The sequence below is a fragment of the Pan paniscus genome, chromosome 7 (genome assembly GCF_029289425.2).
Source record: "Pan paniscus chromosome 7, NHGRI_mPanPan1-v2.0_pri, whole genome shotgun sequence".
NCBI classification, from domain to species: Eukaryota; Metazoa; Chordata; class Mammalia; order Primates; family Hominidae; genus Pan; species Pan paniscus.
The window spans coordinates 151,954,361-151,976,090 of NC_073256.2; the positions used below are offsets into that span (position 1 = coordinate 151,954,361).

Consider the following 21,730-nt stretch of genomic DNA (forward strand, 5'->3'; position numbering starts at 1 on the left):
AATGCACTGTCTCGCAGCATCTGGTCATTCTTCCTGTTAATTCAGAACTCAAATTGAACAATCTGGTAATTGGGCCAAGAGGCAGCCCTCCATAGGCCCCCTACACACTGTCCACTTGCTTCAGTCTATGCCCCACCTCTACAGCCTTGTACAAGGCAGGGCTGCCTTCAGCTGCCCATGGGCAGGGACTACATCTTACTAATCTTGGTACCCCAGCACATGAGTGCACACATAGACTGAATATATTCCATGCATTTCATTAAACTGAACTGAGTGAAAATTTTGTACATCTTATATGAACATCAGCCTCAATAACAGCAGCAAAAGGAAACAAATATTATTACCACAGTTGTATCTATTATTCCAGGTGAATGAACCCAAACTTCTAAATTTTATTAATTCTACAAGCCCAAAGTGTAAGGAAACTTTTTCACTTGTAAGTCACACAAGTTACAATTAGAGAGCAATTAGAACTTAAAAAAAATACAGTAACATCTTCTTTCAAACACAGGGCCACACATTTCTACACAGCTCCAGTTGAATCTCAGTTAAACACACTTCTCCACTGACACATGGCTCATGTGCATACAGCATCATTATGCTGGGCAGCCTGGGCAAAACTGTGCTGTGTTCTTCACCACTAGAGTGGGGGAAGCAGAGCTGATGGAACCATTCTCTAAGTTGATAAATATTCTGTCATTCATTGTCAAACACTTGGGTCAAAGAGTAACAGATTAAGAGCTAAAAAAGAGTCCTAAAATGAATAAATGGAATTGCCTCGTTTGAAATCAAGAGTCAGCCTTTTATGGATGTACTTCCAAGGCTCTGCAAGAGACAAGAAAAGAAGGCAGAAGCTAAAAGCCATCCCTTACTGAAGCATCAGAGCCCTGGCAATAAATATTACTAATGTTTTCAGCAACCACTGCCAGCACCTATCAAACAGGCCTGGGAGGGCATCTGACATAATTATTTGCTGCCTAATTAAAATAATGGGACGCAGATTCATGACTAATCATAAAAGAGCAATACTTTGAGACCATCAGATGGCTTTCTATCAAGAGACTTCTGAGACTTACAACCAGAGTCAACTGCAAAACCTAGTATTTTCTCGAGGTGAGATTGACCTCAGAGTGCTGGGAGATGCACATCGAATGGCTGTATGTGGATGCGAATCTCCCAGAATCCCAGGGGAAGAAAAGAATGATTACAAAGAAAAGAGGTTGACTGTTAAAAAGTAATGCCTTTTCCCTAAAATATACCTGGCTAGGTCTACCCACTGGACTACTAGGCATCATGAGTTGCACTGGGGCATGACGTGTAAAATCTTACCACGCACCAAAAACCCAGGAGGCGGGCAGTGTCACCCTTTCATGGATGAGGACCTGGAATCAAGACTCTGAGTACTTGCCAGATCATGAAGCTTCAAATAAGCTTCAAATATAAGCTTATTTGAAAATACAGCTTATATTTTCAAATAAGTGGCAGAGCCCAGATTTGGCCCTCAGTCTGTTGACCCCAACACCCCCATTCACAGCCACATAAGAATCTTTTCAGCTAATAAGGGTGTGATACAATTTCCCAAATGGAAGGAGGAATTTATACCAGCAATGGCATATCTGTGCCACTAACACATAAGGTGACTGCCCATCAGAAGGTGACTACCCATCAGAAAAGACTGCCCAAGAAGAGCCAGTTGCAGGGGAACTATGTTCTCTTTCTGGCCCTGTCCTGCTCACCCTGAGTGACCCTGGGTTCTTTCTTCTATGCTACTCAGAGTCCCCATTAGAAAAATGGGGAGGTAATCCCCATCTGCTGTGAGGATGGGCTCAGGGACTGGGCCTGCAAGCATCTGAAAAGCAGCCCCCTGAAGGATGAGGCTGGGGGTGCATACAGGTGACCCCGCAGTGGACCTTTCAGCTGAGCGCAGCGCCCTCCAGACCTGTACCTCCCTGACACTCCCTGAGACAATCCAAATATTCAGTTCTAATTAAGCCAGCCTAAATCAATATACCTAAAACAAAAAGCATAAAAGCAGAGCAAAGGAAAAGGTTTGTACAACTATATCAAAGTGTAAGCAAGCAGTTATAACAGCAGAGTTTACAGAAAACCTCCTGCTCCTCTTCCCAGCACCCTATCCGGCCTCATCTCCACCCAGAGCAAAAGCCAGGAGCTTCACAGTGGCTGCAGGGCACAGGGGTGTATGACTCCCTGTCACCTCTCAGAGCTCATGTACTGCCTTCACCTCTCTCCACTCCATAGACACAGTCCACGCACCTACCTCCGGGCCTCTGCACCTGCTGTTCCCAGAGCCCGGGGTGTCCATCCCAGATATGCTGTGCTCTGCTGCCTCATCTCCCTCAAGTCTCTGTTCAAATGTCACCTTCACACTGAGTCCTTTTAGACCATTCTGTTTAAAATCAGTCCCTGTGCCCCTTTACTGATTCATTTTTAGCATTTCTCAGCCTATATTTTCATACTGAAATGGAATCATTTCATATTTGTATTTTTAGTTTCATCTCTCAATTTTCTTAATATTTTAGATGTACTCATATTTCCATTGTAATATACCACACACTTTGCTGATTTATAGTGTTTGTTATCCATCTCACTCACGAGAATTTTCGCCTCATGACAGTGGAGATTTTGGGTTTGGGCTTTGGTTGCAATCACCGAAGCAGTGCACTGATTCACCTTTGGTTGGTCCATCTGGCACCCTTGCAGGTTGTGGGTACTTTGAGACAAGACTGCAATTTTCATGCCATGTCCTCAGTGCTTGGAGGTGAGAGCATCCTGGAGGTAAGGCTAGCAGTTAATTTATAGGAGCACCCCATTCAGAAGTCTGCTCAGCCACCCTTTCTCCCCTCCTCATAATCAACATGGTCACACAGGGCATCACAAGGGCCAGTGATATGTCGTCATACCCACCATCTCCCCACCCAAAGTCATAGGAGATTGGACTACAGTGGACAAGAGACTCTAGCTGAGCCAGGAATCAGAACTGTCCAGATATGAAGCTTGCAACTCAGGAGTGGATGGGAGTTGTGTTTTCACTCTGTGGGTGAAACAAGTGAGCAAGCCAATCTGCAGGGGGTGAGAGGAGAGCACAGCGAAGACAGACAGAGACAGGACATCAGAATGAAGTAAGGAAGCAGAGAGGACCAAAGGTGGAGGATGAAGACAATCGCCTGGCTGGCTGTGTCCATTCACTCAGCGAGCATTCACGGAGGGGCCGCTGGGTGCCAGGACCATGCCTGACCCCAGGAGATGAGAGTGGACAAGACAGCAAAGGCCCTGCCTCTGGCACTCATCACCTAAATGGACAACCAGCAAGTATTCCAACAAATAATTACCAATTGCAACACGCCACGAAGGACAAAGGCAAGGAGCCAGGGTGGAGCATGACAGAGTGTGGAAGGGGCTGTGGACATGTGGCCAGGCTGTCAGGGAAGGCCTCTGTGAGGAAGTGACGTTATACTAAGATGGAAGGATGAGGAGGACCAGCCGCATGAGGAAGAGGTGAACACAGCACTGGGAAGAAGGAACTCAAACACAAAGGCTCTGAGTCTCTGTAAGATCCCAGGTAACTTTACCATAAATGCCCCGTGGCGACTTCTGTGACCTCAAATGAGTTTCTGTCAACTGCAACCAATATGAGTTTCTGTCAGCTGCAACCAAGAGTCCAAGAAGTATAGCTGTTGAATGAACCAGTGAATGTATGACTATGAAACACCAAGACCCCAGAAACCAGGCAAAAATAGGGCTTGACCAAACAGTGTTCTCTAGAGAGGACAGAATGAGACTTAATTAACTGAAAAAAGTCCAATGACAGCACACTCCCCTACACAGCACTATGAACCAAAGCTACAAATGCTTTATGACCATTAACTCATTTAACTGTCACAATACCTGTTTGACTTTATGAGCTATCATATAAATAAAAATTATAACATGGTAAGATTTGATACCCATTAAACTAAGAAACTAGACATTTTTAGTAACAAAGTGTTAAAAATGGAAGAGTTAAGCTGGGACACTTTCTTATTTCTGGTACAATTTTTTGGAAAGGAAGTTGGCAGTGCAATGCACAATTAAAACCACCAAAACAAAATAGCCATCCCGCTCCTGGAAATGTGTCCTAAGGAGTTAATTCAAAAGAAGACAAACTTTACATGCAAGAAAGAAGCCCCTGCCACATAACTTAAAATAATGGGAGGAAAAATGAAAATAACACATTGTCCGAAAATAAGGGAATGGTTACACAACTCATGGATCACCTTAGTGCATCATACAACTCTTAAACTTGTTATTAATGAACTGTACAGCAACGAAGAATTATTATAATATTAATTTCAAGGCTATAAGAATGATACCCTTTCATTACAACTATACAGCCATTCCATATGAGCATGAATAAAGATTTTTAAAGAATCATTTATTTGTTAGGTGATAGAATTGTGGGCATACTTGTAGGAAGCGGTTGGATTTTTATGAACATTGTTTTCGTGCTGTCTGTGCTCTAACAGAAAAGCATTTCAGATAATTAGCACGCATCTCTGAAAGGCTGAGATGTTTCCTCCGCTACTGCACACAAACCAGAAGACAGACCTTTCAACGCAGAGCCATAAAATGATACCAATGGCTTCTGAACCTGAAAGTTCACTGTCTTTTAAAAAACAGCCCCCCAGCCTTGACTGGCTACGCACTGACTTACGGGTGCTCTTTCTGACCAAGCATCTTTCTCCCTCTTCTTCACAAAAAAGAGCCAGTGGCCTAATTGTGCGAATAATCTCAGGAGTAGTCGCTTCTTTTCCTCTTGGGCAGGATTTAATTTCTGTAAGCAGTCAAATGTCATTCTGAGCCACACCTTGTAAATAAGGACAAAGCAAAGCTGAGTCATACCACTTTTTGGAGAAACACTCTTGCAGAACACACGCTCCAAGCTGACTGCAAGAATATTGCCACGGTGGGGAAAAAAAAAAAGCCGACTGTGGGAACAAAGACTTCCCGGTCAGAAATTACAGAATTTAGAATCTCATTTCCTTATGAAATTCTTTATTTGACCCACAGGCCCAGATGGTAAAATGGTAAAACGCAAAATCATAACAACCTGGATGAATCTCACAAGCACAATGTGAAAAGGAAGAAGCCAGACATAAAAGAACACATATTGTATGAATCAACTCTATGAAGTTCAAAGACAGAGAAAAGCAAGTTATGCTGCTAGAAGTCAGGGCAGTAAGTAGTTACCTCTGGGGAGGAGAGACAGGCAATAATGTTGCAGGAGGAAGAAATTGCCAAGAGGCTGGCAGTGTGCTGTTTCTTCTCCTAGGCTGCAGTTACACAGGTGTGCCTCCTTTGTAACAATCCATTGAGCTGTACACTTCTGAACTCTGTGTGTGTGTGTGTGTGTGTGCATGTGTGTGTGCATGTGTGTGTGTGTACGTGTTACTTTAATTTAAAAAAAGTAAAAAGAAAAATAACACAACAAAACAGGCCACCTTCCTTGGAAGGTTCTTGAGAATCGGCAACAAATTCATTTAAGAAAGGAAAGATGTGTCGTGTAGTTCAAAGATAAACTTTGAAGACTGTATGGCAATTTGTGGACTTATGCAGGCTGATGTTGCTGGTGGAAGGAAAGGGATCCCATCAGTGTTCCTGGCCCTGTAGTTTTCAGTTAGACATCTTTCTGAGTGCCAGGCTTGCTGGAGGTTTCCACTGCAGACACCGCAGCTCTTTCTGGAAATACAGTGTTTCACTAGCAGCTCCATTTCCCTTAAAACATGTGTGATCTGGTTGAACTCTCCTTCAAAGATGGGGATGCAGGCACGAAAATGTCATTTCCATTGTTTCTGTTCATCTCTCCAAAGGTGAGGCATATCTTTGCAAAATCTCTCTCCACTTTCAAGTGTTCTTTTGGAAGGAGCCTCTTTCTTTGCCTAACCATGAGTGCTGGGACTGCATGTCCATGACTGATGAAGCAAAGCTGACCTCTGTCCTTTTCAGTGCTGCCTGGGCCTGGCAACTGGATGCTGGCTGAATTCAAAGATCACCAGACAGTGAAAACCAGCACAGGGTCTGGAGTCAGAGAATCTGAGCTCTGCTCTTTACTCCAGCCTTACCCAGGTAAAACATTACCCACGTTGTCCTGTTAGAAAGGGAAGAGGGGACTTGAAAATAGGAGAAGGAAAGAAGAAACAGGAATACTTGTCATCCTGGCTCAGGTTAGAGAGATGTGACCGACCAAACCTACGAGAGTTCGAACTTCGCTTCCCGTTGACCTCCACGTTGAAGGAAGGAGAGGGGGATGTCAATGTGGTAGGTGGGGGAGCCAGCAGGGTACCTGCCTTGCTGAAGCCCCTGGGCTCAAGCAGGAAGTTATTCCCAGCTGGATATGGAAGCACAAAGGCACCCATGTCGCCCTAGACCTCTGAAGCTCAGCTGCAAGGGAGCCACACTCTGAGCTCCCATTCTCTGCTCCTGAAAAGAAAGGCAATCGCTCCCTGCCTCCCGGCAGCTGTGGGCGGGCCACCGTGGGATCTATGAAGCCCCAGCCTGGCGACTTGGCACTAACAGTATGTGCGGCACCTGTTGTTCCCTTTGTTTCTTACTACAGCCTCATCTGCTTGGTGAATTTCCCTGAGGATGACTCCAGCTGCTTGCTTACTTTAGATAGAGTTCTATGTAAAACTAAGAAGGAATGGAATGGTAGGAAAGAAAAAAACTTAAAACATCACCTTCAGCTTTTGGCATTTGGAGTCCATCAGAACACAGAGAGAGACGGCAATGAAAAATTCCTTGGGATTTAAGGCAACTTGTTTGAAGTATCTGCTAAATTAAATCATCCTTGCCAAATCAAATTTTATGTGCACCTCAAACCTGAAAGAGCTCTAAAGTACTTAGAGGAAAGAATTTCTATAAATCTCAACTGTTATTAGTAATACTATTCTAGAGGCATAAAAGTAAAAATGCCTCCTTACGACTGTTTATCCAGTCTTACTGAAAAAGGTGGTATTTTACATAAGTAAATTTTCAAGAGTTTTTAGAAAATTGACTTTACCTTTTTTTCAGAAAACTGACTTTTACCCTTTCCAACAGTGATACTCTTTAAATATTAACTATTGCACTGTGCCTTCCTAATAGGAGAATATTTGAAAAAAAAAGTGACTTAATCTTTCCTAATGATGTAAATTAACTGCTACAGATATCCATTCTTATACTGTGTCATTAAGAGCTACTGGTTCATGCACCAGAGGAATGGGTACACGAGCTGACATCCATAGTATGAACCCAATTAATCTTCCTGCAACCCCATGCTGTGGGTTGATAATGGCCCTCCCAAAGATATCCAGGTTCTAATCCCCAGAACCTATACATGCTATCATATATGGGAAAAAAATAAAAAGGAGTTTGCAGATGTGATTAAGCTAAAGATCTTGAGCTGGGGACTAGCCTGGCCTATCCAGGTAGTCCTAGTGAAATCACAAGGGTCCTTATAAAAGGGAGGCAGGAGGCTTAAAGTCAGAGAAGGAGTGTGGTGATGGAAGCAGGGACAGAAGAGATGGGAAGATGCTGGACTGCTGGCTTTGAATGTGAAGGAACAGGTCCATAAGCCACAGGATGCAGAGACAGGTTCCCCTCCAGAGTTCCCAGAAGGAATGCAGCCAGGCTGACACCTTGATTTTAGATCGCTGACCTCCAGAGCTGCAACATAATACATCTGTGTTGATCTAGGTCGCTAACTTTGTGGTAATTTGTTACAGGAGTCACAGGGAAACATGTAACTTCCATGTTACAAATGGGGATCACTGTTCAAGGCTGTTCAGGCAAGAAGTGATTCCAGCCTGGGCCTGCCTCTGGAGCACAAGGTTTTTCCTACTCTACCTCCTCGCTTCTCCATGTAGCCCAGCACACAGAGGTTTGCTGCCTCATGTAAGAAAAGCGTCCTGCAGGAAGCATAACAGGCATTTTGCAGCAAGTGTTTTGCAAAGCACACATCTTCACAGTTCTAGCATCTGTGGTGATTTATGCAGTGGCAAATCAGAACAGAAATAGCTACAGCAATAAAAATACAGTTAAAGAAGTCTCTGTACTTTAAAGGCTGAACTTCAAGCAACTGCAGACTTAGGGCCTGATGATTCTCTGTAATTAGTACATCAGTTTTGATATAAGGAGGGATGGATCAGCATGAGACAGAGGTGGAAAGAAACCAAAGGCAGCACAAAGCCACATAAAGGACAGAGCACAGCACCAGGGCTAGATGAAAGTTACAGACACTGTGCCAGACATTTGCAGCTGAGACCCTCTACCTGGTGAGGTTTTAGGTGGCCAAGCCTCATTAAAAAATTAAATCTGTATATCAATCTAAGCTAATTGCTCAGTAAGCTGCGTAGTTCATTTTATAGTATGGGCCCACTTATTCCCAGTGGATCTTGTGGTTTATTAAAACCTGAGAAAAAGAGCTACATAGGAACACCAACAGGGTGAACCTATTAAACAGTATTTGTGGGCCCTGAAATTAGCCCTGCCTTCTCCTGCCCACCACCCAGACTCCAACCCAATGATAAGCAACAGAAATCTACCATGTTCATCCAGTAGCCACACTTCCACACCTGCCTCTTCACCTTTTCTCCAAGGGCAAGTAGGAGGAGGAACAAAAGGGACAAGGATGCAGTGGAAAGACCAGTCTCACTGAAGTCTCCCAAGTTAACCTTGTAAGATCAATCCAGCTAGGTGCTCAGGGACCATTTTCTATTTACTTCCTGGTTCTGTTTTTAGAGGCAAAAGGCCATGGAGCTACTTTATCCTAGAGTGGCTTTGCTTTTTAGAGGACAGTGGAGGAAAACAAAACAAAACTCCATACTTAGATCTCCTAGAATATTTTAATCTGCAGCCATGAGATCTCTTATCATAAATTGAAGAAGGGACAGAAAAAAAGGGTACTTACTACACTCAAACCTAATTTCCATACTCAACTCTCCACTTGTCTATTACAAGAGTGCTTGAAGCCTGGATAATTCTTTTCAAATTTTACCCAAAAACTTCTTAATTAAAATGTACAGGGGCAGTTTGGATCAGGGGGAGGGGAGAGACCCAAAGGAATTAGAAATAAACTCCAAAGACTTTTATTATTTCATGATTTAAGGATTCCTGTTTGATTACATAACATAAAGGCACTGTACAGCTTAACCTTCCCCATCTGCTATGGGTGGGCAGAATCGTGTATAAACCTCCAGACAGCACATCATGTCTAGGGCTTTTTAAAGTCAAAAGTGGGAAACTACATTACAGCATGATCTTTGCATTAAATTCTTACATCCTGTTGGCATACACACAAAGGGTTTAATCGAGCCCTTTATAGATCAATTTCTCTCTTTGTACATATTGACTGGCAAACCTTTTTAACTGAAACCTTCACCCAGAATGAGCTATCTTTTCTAAGGTACAGTAATGAGTTCCTTTGGGAAACAGGAATGCCACAGATAGGGATCTATCACTTTAAGCCAGCAAATGTGAAAAATTGGATTCACAAGTAGTTAGAAGAAAGGGTAATTGTAATTATTCAATTCCTTTTTACTTCATTAAAAAATGCCCAAGAAGATTCATTTAATGGTGAGTTCCTTGACCATATTTTAAAATACCTAATTCACAAGCATTTGATTTAACAGAATGATCTAAGATGAAACGGAGAAAATCATTGACACTTTGTGAGTACTACTATATCGCAACCACTTCATGCAAGGCACTTTACATTTTCCACTCATTCAATAAACACAAATTTATTGAGTGCCTATGATAAGCCAAGCCCTGTTCTAAGTGCTGAGGATACAAAATAAATGTAGTAAGTCAAAAATCTCTGCTTGTGAAGCTTACAATCTAGTGGAAGACACGAAACATCATAAATAAGGAAATTATACAGTACATTGGAGAAGGGTTGGTTTAAAGAGAAAGTAAAAAACATGAAAGAGAGTATGAAGTAATTAGTGGGACAGTTCCAGTAACAGAGACAAAAAAGTAGTAAATAAGGAAACTATATAATACACTAGAGAAAGATAAGCCAAGGAGAGCAGCACAGGAAGCTCTGGATTACTTGGTGGGGTATGGAGACCTTCCATACGTGAGCACCTAGGGAAGACTCATTCAGAGTGACTCGTCAATAAAGACTTCCAGGACATGAAGGAGGTATCCATTCAGACAGGGGGAAAGAACACTCCAGGAGGAGGGAAGGGCCAAAGCAAAACCCTTGAGATGAGCACATACCTGGCAGGTGTGAGGAACAAGAATGAAGATAGGCTGGGCATGGCGGCTCATGCCTGTAATCACAGCACTCTGGGAGGCTGAGGCGGGCAGATCACCTGAGGTCAGCAGTTCAAGACCAGACTGCCCAGCATGGTGAAACCCCATCTCTACTAAAGATACAAATTAGTCGGGTGTGGTGGTGGGTGCCTGTAATCCCAGCTACTCGGGAGGCTGAGGCAGGAGAATCGCTTGAACCTGGGAGGCAGAGGTTGCAGTGAGCCGAGATGGCACCACTGCACTCCAGCCTGGGCGACAAGAGCGAAACTCTGTCTCAAAAAAAAAAAAAAAAAAAAAAAAAGGAATGAATACAATATGTGTGGAGAGATGCTAGCTGGGGGAGAGTAGGAGAAGACGTCAGAGAGATGGGGGGATCAAGCAGGTCATGGTGAGGAATTGGGCTTCCACTCAGAGTGACAGCAGATAGACAGGAGGGTTCTGAACAGAGGAATGACACGACCTGGCCTTTGTTTCCACAGGATCACTGGCTGTTCTGTTGAGAATGGACTTGTGGGGACCAGGAGAGGTTCTAGGGAAAGCAGTTAGGAGGCTACTGCAAGAATGGAGGCAGGAGATGACAGTGGCCGGTATAAAAAGGATGGCATGAGGGTGTTGAGAAGCGGGAGAACTCTGGATCATGTTAAAGACAGAACGCACAGGATTTGCTAATGTATCATGTGTGGGGTATGAATGAGACAGTCAAGACTGACCCAATGCTTTTGACTTGAGCAAAGGAAAAGGAGTAGCCATTTCCCAAGATGGGGTACAGCAGGGGTTGGCAGCCTATGCCCAAGCACCAAATTTAGTCTACTTCCTGCTTTTGTACAGAAGTCTGGCTTTTACACTTTTCAAAGTTCATAAAAATAAAAACTACAAAAAAGAGAAAACTGGATGTGGCACTCAAAGCCAAAAATACTTACAATCTCTTTACAAACTTTGGCAACCCCTGGGCCATAAGAGACCGGGTCTAGGGACGAAGATTGGGAGCTTAATGTTGAGCACGCTAAGCTTGGGGGGCCAGGTGGGCATCCAAATGCAGATGTTGAGTGGGCAGTTTCAGACATGGCAGTGCCAAGGCTGGGAGGAACAAGAGGGCTGGAAATACAAGTTTGGAAGCCTTCTGTATTAGTCCGTTTTCAAACTGCTGATAAAGACATACCTGAGACTAGGTAATTTATAAAGAAAAAGAAGTTTAACGATTCACAGTTCCATGTAGCTGGGGAGGCCTCACAATCGTGGTGAAAGGCACATCTTATATGGTGGCAGGCAAGAGAAAATGGAGAGCCAAGAGAAAGGGGAAACCCCTTATAAAACCATCAGATCTCGTGAGACTTACCCCTAGCATGAGAACAGTATGGGGGAAACTGCCCCCATGATTCAATTATCTCCCACTGGGTCCCTCCCACATCACATGAGAATTATGGGAGCTACAATTCAAGATGAGATTTGGGCGGAGACACAGCCAAACCATACATCTTCTATCTAAATGGTGTTTAAAGCCATAAGACTGCGGGGATCACCTAAGGTGTTGAGAAAAAAAGAACACATGGTGGCTCATGCCTGTAACCCCAGCACTTTGGGAGGCCACAGCAGACAGATCGCTTGAGGTCAGGAGTTCAAGACCAGCCTGGCCAACATGGCGAAACCCCATCTCTACCAAAAACACAAAAATTAGCTGGGTATGGTGGCACATGCCTGTAATCCCAGCTATGGCGGGAGGCTGAGGCACAAGAATCACTTAAACCCAGGAGGTGGGGTTCAGTGAGCTGGGATCGCACCACTGCACTCCAGCCTAGCTGACAAAGTGAGACTCTGACACAGGGAACAAAAAAAAAAAAAAAAAGAACAATGCCCACAGGCTGAACCCTGTGGCCTCCGAGAGGTAATCAGAAAGCTAAGGCAGAACCAGGACAGGATGCCGAGGCAGGGCAGCCAGGAGAGCAGGAGGCCGCCAGGCAAACATGGCGTGCACTTCCTGTCTTTTGATCCTCAGACCCACTCAACAAGAGGGTATACCTATCCCAGTTTACTGATGAGGAAAAGTGAGGTTCAGAGAAGTAATCTGACCAAAATCACCCTACTAGGAAGGGGCAAACAGATCCACACCCAAGCCTCTCTAGCTCTACCTACTCTACACGGCTTCTCTACAGAGCAACCTATTCAGTTATTACTCATACCACAAATACAACTAAAACCAAATAATTCCAGGCAGGCTGTAAGGCAATCTTGGCTTCTAAGTAAAAAGCTAATTCTATGGTTAAAGGCTGAGAGCCTCATCAAGACAACCAAGGCACCTGCACAAGCACAGGTGACCAATGGATTCAAAGCATGTTACAGACATCCTCAAACAGCTCACAAGGTCATCCCCAGGGATAGTCCTAACTTGATGAACAATTCTGAAGTTTATCCAAAGGAATAATAACTAAATGATAAAAACTATGTAAGCTTCATAAAAAAATTAACTTTACTGGATAAAAATAAAGTTAATTACTAGAACAGCTTGAAAAATAAGGTACTAGTACAAAAATCACTGACACAGACCAAAATCTCAGAATTAGACCCAATATCTTGGGAAATTCTGGCACTGCAAAATAAAATTGAAAGGACTGATTTCTCTATAAATATACTGAGTCAATGATAACTGTTTGGAAACAAAGATTCCAACCACATACCATATGCTAAAATAAATTGCAAGAATATTAAATTTCATAAATGTTATGTAATCATAAAATAAAACTCAAAGAAAAAGTAAAAGAATTTTGCCCCAAACTGAGGAAGGTTTCTTTTGACAGAAAGAATCATGGAAGATGAAAACATAAAGGAAAATAAATGAACAAAGTTATTTAACTTTGTATATAAAAAGATACCATAAACAAAACATAGAGGCAAATGATGACAAAGTATTAAGATACAAAGAGCTCTAAGACATCAACAAGATAAAATATGAGCACTACAGAAATAAGCAAGAGATGTAAATAAACTTTTTTCAAATTTTCTATAATAGACATGTTATGGGAGAAAATTAAAAAGGAAATGACTCACCTATAGCTTAATTAAAGCTACATCCTAGATCAGCAATAGAGCTAGAACAACGGGTCTATGACTCAGCACCCTGTTTACCAAGCCAGTCCCAGGCAAAACATGAGACTGGTAAGCGTCAAAAGAGAAACACAAATAATGAAGTACAGCAGCCCTGTGGGAAAGCAATCATCTGGAATTTAGAAATAAAGCTGTATCGGCCCCTCCTATTTCCATCCCTTTTGCTCTACTTTACCCCTTTCTTCCTAGAATCAGAGAATTGAGGCTGAAAGAAACCCAAGAAACATGAAGGTATCATTTCCTTATTTTGTGATGTGACAAAACTGAGACCCAAGTAGTGGAAAAAGTTGGCACTGAGGCAAGCTACCTGTTCCAGTGGTCCTCTCATTGCACCTGATGACTGATGCCTTTCTTTTTTTTGGGAGTGGGGGTGCAGGGAATGGGTCTCACTCTGTCACCCAGCCTGGAGTGCAGTGGTGCAATCTTGGCTCACTGCAACTTCCGCCTCCAGTCTCAAGCAATCCTCCCACCTCAGCCTACCAAGTAGCTGGGACCACAGGTGTGAGCCACCATGCCCTGTTAATTTTTTGTATTTTTGGTAGAGGCAGGGTTTCACCATGTTTCCCAGGCTGGTCTCAAACTCCTTCGCTCAGGCAATCCACTCACCTCCCTTGGCCACCCAAAGTGCTGGGATTATAGGCGTGAGCCACTGCGCCCAACCTGGATGCCCTTCTTCCCAGACAACTGAAAAGTGCTGAAAACAAAGATACGACTTTACAAATACCTCACCCTCCCAAAAATGTCAGCAGAAAGAAAGAAAGAGAAACAATACAAATTCCCAATGTTTTGTTAGAAAATACTTCATAATGTTTGAATACCATTCCTTTTTAGGAGTTGCATTCCTGCTTTGACAACAAGACATCTTTGTCCATCTGAACTCCCTTTCCTGCCGAAGAACTCAGAGAATCATGACAGAGAGGATAGGCAGAGTGTGCTGCTGTGGACCCATGATACCACCAACTACTCACACCGACCCCATCCCTCCATATCAGTTGGTCCAGAGCCTGCCAGATTAAATGGCTTCTGTCTGCTCAAAGGCTAAGCCCAGACTGCAGAACCAGGCATGAGACGACAGAACCCTGTTCAGTGCCTGTGAACGCCTTCTTGACCCTGTCACCGTGGCCTACTGGATACTCCAGGCTTCCCTGCCTCTGGGAACAGCTGCTCTTCATTACTGAAGGACTGCAGTAGTTATGTGCTATCATCTTAAGAAATGTAATTCTTGCCTAAACGTTCAGGTAGCTGAGCGGTCAGTAAGGCTTATTGTTTGTGGAGGCGTAGAATCATAAAAAACTACATGACTTTAATGCTTTCATTATTCAAGTATGACTGCTTTACTGTCATTGTATTTTTAATTTCGATTATGGATTTTTTTTAGAGAGAGTACTGCTTAAGTTTTAATAGTTATGGCTCTGGCTCTTTTTCAGCCTTAGGCAAGCCCTTGATCTTTAATTCTGATGAATCCCAGCCAAGTATTCAGCCTTTGCACTGAGTCCCTCGAGCTCACCTGAATACTTGCTGAGGGCCCAACCCCCCCCCCCCACACACACAACAGGATTGATTTTCAGAACAATCTTAAAATAAAGATAGAACTTAAGAGCTATATCATCCACTAAATTTTGAAATTAAAAATCACTGTTGAAATAATTTGGATTTCTATAGTAAACTCCAATTTTTATACATAATTTTGGTAAATAACAATACATTTATAAAGTTTATTAATCTTGTTACATGAAGTATTTACAAGTCCCTCACACAACCTGTCTTTCTAAGTAAAATCAAAAATGTTAAAAGTCTCTTACGGTTTAGCTGCCTGTCTTCCTAGAACAAATCTTCTTTCCCTCTATCCAGCCTGTGCCAGGGAGACTGTGCCCACTGCCTACCGAGCTCACCACCCACCTCGACCCATGCCCTGCTCCCAGGGCTCCCGAGCTCCCCTCCATCACCGCACTTACCTTTACCATGGCCTGCCTGCTCTTCTGCCCTGCCTTCTAGATTATGAACTCCTTGAACGCAGGAACTTGTCTCTACTTGACCTGGTATCCCTAGAACCTACCTCCCTGTCTAGCACATATAAGAACTCAATCAATGGTTCTTAATGAATGAATGAAATTAGAAATCCACTTAAGTATGCTTTATCTAGGTCAAATCTGCCCAAATGTTGGTTTTACTTTAGACTTAGTTCCACCACTGAGGTAGCTTGGATGATAAGAGACTCACTTGAAAAATCAGGCCAGGTGTGATCAAGGTTGCCCTCAAGATCCTTGAGCTCCAGGTGGGGATGGAGGGCTAAAAAGGATGGAAACTTCGGAACCATGGATCAAGGCTTCCTGAAGACACCTCCTTTCCTGAAGCAGCTTCCCTCCCTGCATACCTCCACCACTGGCACCGACACACCCAGTAAGTGTTTATCCTGCACCTGCTGGAAGTGAGGCACTGAGCACAGGAATGGGAGGAAGTCAGGCCTGGTCTTCACCGCTCTTCCAGAAGCTCCTCCTAATGGGCACGTGCTCTTTCCTGCCTCTGGTACAGCAAGTTTCTAACGAACTGGAACATCAGCTTCAAACCACACATTTAGAGGGGAAAGTTCACCTTGGGCCATTTACTCACCATCTGCAGTGTGAAGGAGTTTGTGACTTTTCAGTGTCCCTTTTGATTTGAATTTCTTGCCACACATGTCACATAGGTGGGTTTTCTCAGTGCTGTGACGATTCATATGAGCCTTGAGGTTACTCTTGCTACGAGTTGCATACTCACACAAAGAACACTTGAAGGGCTTCACACCTGCCAAGGGAAAAATGTATATATCTCTATATATTTACATATGTTTATGCATATGTGTGAATCTGAAGGAATATATATATCCATATCTAAATACACTTATAGATATGTATATATAAAACATCCGTTTTGAACACAGCAGTATACTTGCTTGGCCCTAACACACCACACACTTCCCATGCCAGGTTCTTCCCCAGGCTATACCTTCCTCCTGGGATGCCCTTGCCTCCTGGTATACCAGGTGCCTCCACCCTGCAGCTTTCTCTGACCTTCCCTGGTAGATTTCCCTACCTCCCTATCAATGTTCCCAACTCCTGTAACTCTCTCCTAGCTGAAACGTTCACTGCACATTACAGTGAGTCCTTCATATCTGCCCTCTCCCCATAGTCTGGGAACTCCTTGAGGACAGAGATCCTGAGCAACCTGCAGAGCAGACAGTCACTAAATTCAATTGAACTGAGTTAAACTAAACACAAAGGCACCAAGGCCCTTTGCAAAAACTCAATGGGATCAGGCACCAGGACCAAATGTGGAAGCACATTTACTTTGTAAAACAAATTGAGCTTTACCAACTGGTGGCTGATGGGCTGTTGACTCTGACTGTAGGGGCATCTTGGCATTCACCACTCCTTCATTCACCAAGTGTCTACTGAGGACCTATTTTCATAGTAGGAAATTTCATAGAGAAGAGTGAATCCCAGCCTTCACTGTCCGGTGGGAGATGCAGACAGGTAAACAGGCCGTTACAATATTGTGTGATGTGTTATAGGGACAGGGGCTGGGGCTGGGGGAAGGGGAAAGAGGGCGGGGAACAAACCTGCACATAGTAATGAAGCAGACAATTTTTAGTAAGCCAAACGTTTTCACCCATTATCTACACTACCTATGACTTTGCAGTTGAGGAAACCAACGCTTAAAGAGGCTGAGGGCAATGTCCAGGGGTGCACAGCTGAGTTGCACATTGGGGTCTGACGTGCCTGAGGGCCCATGCAAAGCCCAGCTCTGGTCTGGGTTTCTAGACATGAAGTAATAATCTCACCATAAGTGTCAACAGGCTGTGTGCCCTTGAATTTATGTTTGGGTCATAGTTCTCATCTCTGTAAAATGACAGGACCAGGAGTCACTTCCCAAGAAGCCTTCAGGGCACCAGATCCATCGTTCTGGGTTGGTCATTTACAACACACTCTCACAAGAGCAGGGCCACAGCTGTGGTGATAGCCTGGGTCAAGCAGCATCTTTCTGTATCTCACATTGCCCTTAGCAGGCATTTCAACCCCGAGTCAAAGCTACAGATGGCTCAGAACTACCACAACCACAGAGAAGAAGACCACACAAACCACACAAAGAGGGAACATGGTGCATCCCTGCTGTCTTTAGATCCTTTATAAATGTGTGAACAGTTGAGTATACTCAGGCACTATTTGACCTGGTGTTTTTCTAAAACATTAAAAGAACTCAAAAATGAAGACATGCACTGTCTCCCAGTCCTGGAGAAGCCAAATTCCTATTATCTGTTTCTCATTATGACTGGAAGGAGAAGAACCAAGCAAAGCAACACAGAGACCGAAGTATACATATTTCCATTAACATCTTTGCCCACCCACGGGCTGGCTGTGGAACCCTGGGGAGTCACCTAAACAGCTCTGCACTTCCGTGGACTCTGTGACATATGGTCATGGAAAATGAGATGGTGCAGGTTAACTAGCTGTGGATCTCCAGATCATCCACAACATGGCATTCACCCAAGGCGATATACCAAGACACTGTCTACTCTAAATTCTCCCCTAAGAGCCAGTGTTTAGAACTGCTGTAGTGGATGGGTCCCAGGTCCATTGCTTGACTATTAGGAAACCTTGAACAAAGTTGCAGGTCCTCTAAGCAACAAATGTCGCAGGTATGCACAAAATTCTACACAAATGGTTAATTTCTGTGACTACAATCAATACCTGTGTTTTCTGTTTTTCTTTCTTTTTTCAATTTAATTTTTTGGGTTTTTAAATTTGTTTTTCTTGTCCTATGTTTTGAGAGTAAACAGAGACAAGGGATATTTTATGGTACAGGGGATCAATTCCAAAGAACCCCAATGTATGGTGTGTGTACTGATATCCTGTTTCCTTTGTGATTCCTTCATTACAGAGAAAGTCATAAATTAGAGAAAAAAAGAAAAGATGCCAGGATACAGCAGCCTTTGGCTTTCTGAATCTTTATCAATTCTGAAGTCGCTAAAAATATTAGATTACTTTCAAATGGCAAATACGCAACATTACTGCATCATCACAAGTATTTACTTAACACAACAGCATCAGCCATGTATTAAGTACCCAATATGTGCTAAGCTTTCTACTGAGGTTTTTACATAAATTATCTCGTTGATCCTTGCAACAAATCCCAAAGCAGTTCACATTACAGATAAACAAACTGAGTTTCGAGAGATGGAATTATTTGTCCATCATACATGGTGAGGGTGGGATTTGAACCCAGTTCTCTCACTTCTCATGTGAGTACAATTACAGTTTGATGCCTTTACAAGCCCATGGTCTCCAGCCTCTGCTGGGCCCTCTGTGCTTCCATCAGGGTCAGCTCCCTGCTGATTCCCATGAACGCCATTCCAAGCCTGCCTTCTTGGCATTCTTTGCTGAGCAAACTGTGACCATCAGCTATGAATGCCTTCAACTTCATAACAAAGAAACAACACGTGTATATACATGTACCTGCTACCACCCTCACCCCCTTCACTCCTGTCTCAGTGTAGGAGGTGCCTCCTCCTTCTGAAACAAGTCAGTTCAGAAGAGAAGAGCAAGGGTTTTGGACAGATGGCATTGGTTCAAATCCCAGTTCCGCCACTTGTTAGCTGTGTGACCTTGGGCAAATTACTTCACCTCTCTAAGCCTCATTTTCCTCATTGGTAAAATGGGGATGGTAACAGCACCCACCTTTAAGGTTGTTGAGAATACTGACTCCAATAACGTGAGTCAAACACTGAGCACTGGCGTCTGTTTAGGTCACTCTTAGAGTGCTCAGGGCATAGGACTGCCATTAGCATTTGCACTTTGGTGTCCACATGCATCATAAACCTCTTCCCATCACTTGGCTTTCAGAAGGGGCAATAGTACCTACAATGTAATCATCACTCTCCTCTCCACAGCTGAGTTGTTTGTACCAGGAGTGAACATTTGACACAAAGCACCCAGTCCATAGGCACCCCAACACTGTGACTGCCTTCTACAAAGGATTCTGCCTTCTCGGAATGGCACTCTGGAGATGGAGTGTTCATTATATGCTGGTAAACAAAAAAGTAGCTTCCAACCTTGGAATTTATCTCAACTCCTTCTGCCTTCTCCAGGTTCCCAATCTGTCAGTTACAATTCTCATTACTGAACCCCTGGTCTCTCTCTCCCTAATAGTTCCTTCCCTGGGACCTACAAATAGGTCATTTTATCCCATATTGTAGAAAATACTTCATCCTTCATCCCCTCTACTCTTGTTTTCCTATCTGCAGCATTCCAGGTTCCTAATAGGCAGGGACCTGATGCAGGTGTCTGGAAGGGCTTTCCCTGGCCCCTTGGCTCCTACCCTAATCCCCAGGAGGGCCATGTCCTTATCCAGGGGGAGAAAACAAAGTTGACGGTCTGTTGCCCTAGCAGAATCTTCATTTCCAACTTCCCGAAGCCCTGAGAGTGGCCCCACACTTCCCTTCACAGGCAAGCAACCCAAAAGCACAGCCTACCTTCTTCTCTCCATTCCCTCATCTCCATTCTGCCCTTCCACCTTCTGAATTCCTTCTCCATAGCCTGAATGGTAACACTCTACACTGCTGGAATGGGAGAACTACTTGCTGCCCTCCTTGCTTCATTCATAATACCAACAGTTCTGGAAAACCCGCTATGCACAGGGCACAGGGTGGGCACTGGAGTTCCTGCCATGAATGAGTCTCCGGTGTTCCTGTTCTCAAGGTACCTACTTTCCAGCAGAGGAGTCATGTGATTTATTTCACTACAATTGCAATGAGACCTATGAAGGAGTGCACACCTCTATTCATCGCAATTGCAACTAATTAAGTAACGGTTTAAATTACTGTTTGTAGCTGGTTGATGGACACACCTCTCAGTGTGCTAAGCAAATTCTAACAGCAGGGATGTGAAGATACAGCTTCCTCTCAATGTACTCCCAAAATGAAGGATGGAAGCACAAAGTTAGAAAGGTGCCCAATTTGGAAAGATGAATACTCACCTTCATGAGCCCAAATATGACGCTGAAGGTCTGAGCCATTCTTCATGAAATAAAAGTCACAATATGGGCATTTCATGGCTCTCTTTCCAATTAGCCCTTTCAGCTGAACCCTCCTCCCGAGAACCTCAGAAATGGTGCTCATGGAGACCTCTAGAAGAAAAGCAGGATGTCAAAAGGAGTCAGAGCACCTCAGGGGAAGTTAGACATAAATAAACCTCATTGCTAAGCAGCACCCGCAGGAGGAATCAAGGTGCGCCTCATGGTGTCCAGAGACAGGATTTTCACCTAAAAAGTTAAACCAGAACCAAATCGAGTTTCAGATCTCAGTATCTGTTAACATCACGTATGAGGAATGGAGAAGCAACATCACAAGGCAATTACCACACAAATGCAGAAAGTGAAACTGTCTAAAGGAAAAGTGACTCAGTTTCCCCCATAAGTCAATGTCATGGAAAAAAGCACAGCGGGGCACTAGAGAAAACAAGAAACAGAAACGTAAGGAACTAAACCACTAGATGCAAATGCATGGATGCTGGTTCAAGCGAACCAACAGTTAAAAAGAAAAATCTTGGGGAAATTGGGGAAATTTTAAACAGACTGATAATAGGTGGCAATAATGAATGACAGTTGATCCTATTTGCTTTACTGGTAACATGGTGGTTATGTTGAAAGCAATCCTTATTAGTTGGAGATGCATTTTAAAGGTTTTTATGGAGGAATTACATGCTGTCTGGAATATACTTTAAAATATCCTAGAAGAAGAAAAGTGCGTGTGGTAGATACATGAAAAAGAGTTTGACAAAATGTGGATAACTGTGGAAGCTAAGTGACAGATACAGGAGGTTCCTGGCATTGTTCTGTGTGCTCTTGTATTCTGGGATTTTCTGGAATAAAAAGCTTAAAATAATAACAAAATAATGTCTTACATCTGTTCATCAGCAAAGGCTAGCTGTTTTAAGAATAACTTTGGCTCACATTGGATCCCATGTCACTTAGGACATGAGGTAACATGAGAAGGACAGAGCTGGGCCTTCAGAGAAGCACATAGCCCACACAGACGAAGGCCTCACAACTCTGTCCATTCCCAGCTGGAACATGAGTGTTAGTGCCCTTCTGTTATTTCTTTATCTTCCTCCATTTATAATCAGTGAGTCAGTTCCCTTATACCAAGAGCAAATACAAAATAAAGAACAGGAAAAAAGAGACATGTACGAAGGGAGAGGCACATTTAGAAGAAGTACCTGTTACTCCCTCATAAAACACACAATACACTTGTCTGCTTTCTTGGGCCTGCCTGTAGAGGCACTGGAGATGAGGCGGGATAAGC

The 21,730-nt window shown here is 43.5% G+C and overlaps 1 protein-coding gene across 4 annotated transcripts in view; it reads right to left on the reverse strand.

The window, feature by feature from the left end:
• Nucleotides 1-21,730, reverse strand: part of ZFAT (zinc finger and AT-hook domain containing) — a 321,691-nt gene that overhangs the window by 87,943 nt on the left and 212,018 nt on the right. For all 4 annotated transcript variants that reach the window (XM_063606918.1, XM_055116972.3, XM_024929945.4 and 1 more), the window contains 2 exons: nt 20,404-20,553; nt 16,003-16,176 (listed from right to left, as the gene is read on the reverse strand). In XM_063606918.1, the coding sequence (XP_063462988.1) occupies nt 16,003-16,176; nt 20,404-20,553 (324 nt within the window). The remainder of the gene's footprint in view (nt 1-16,002; nt 16,177-20,403; nt 20,554-21,730) is intronic.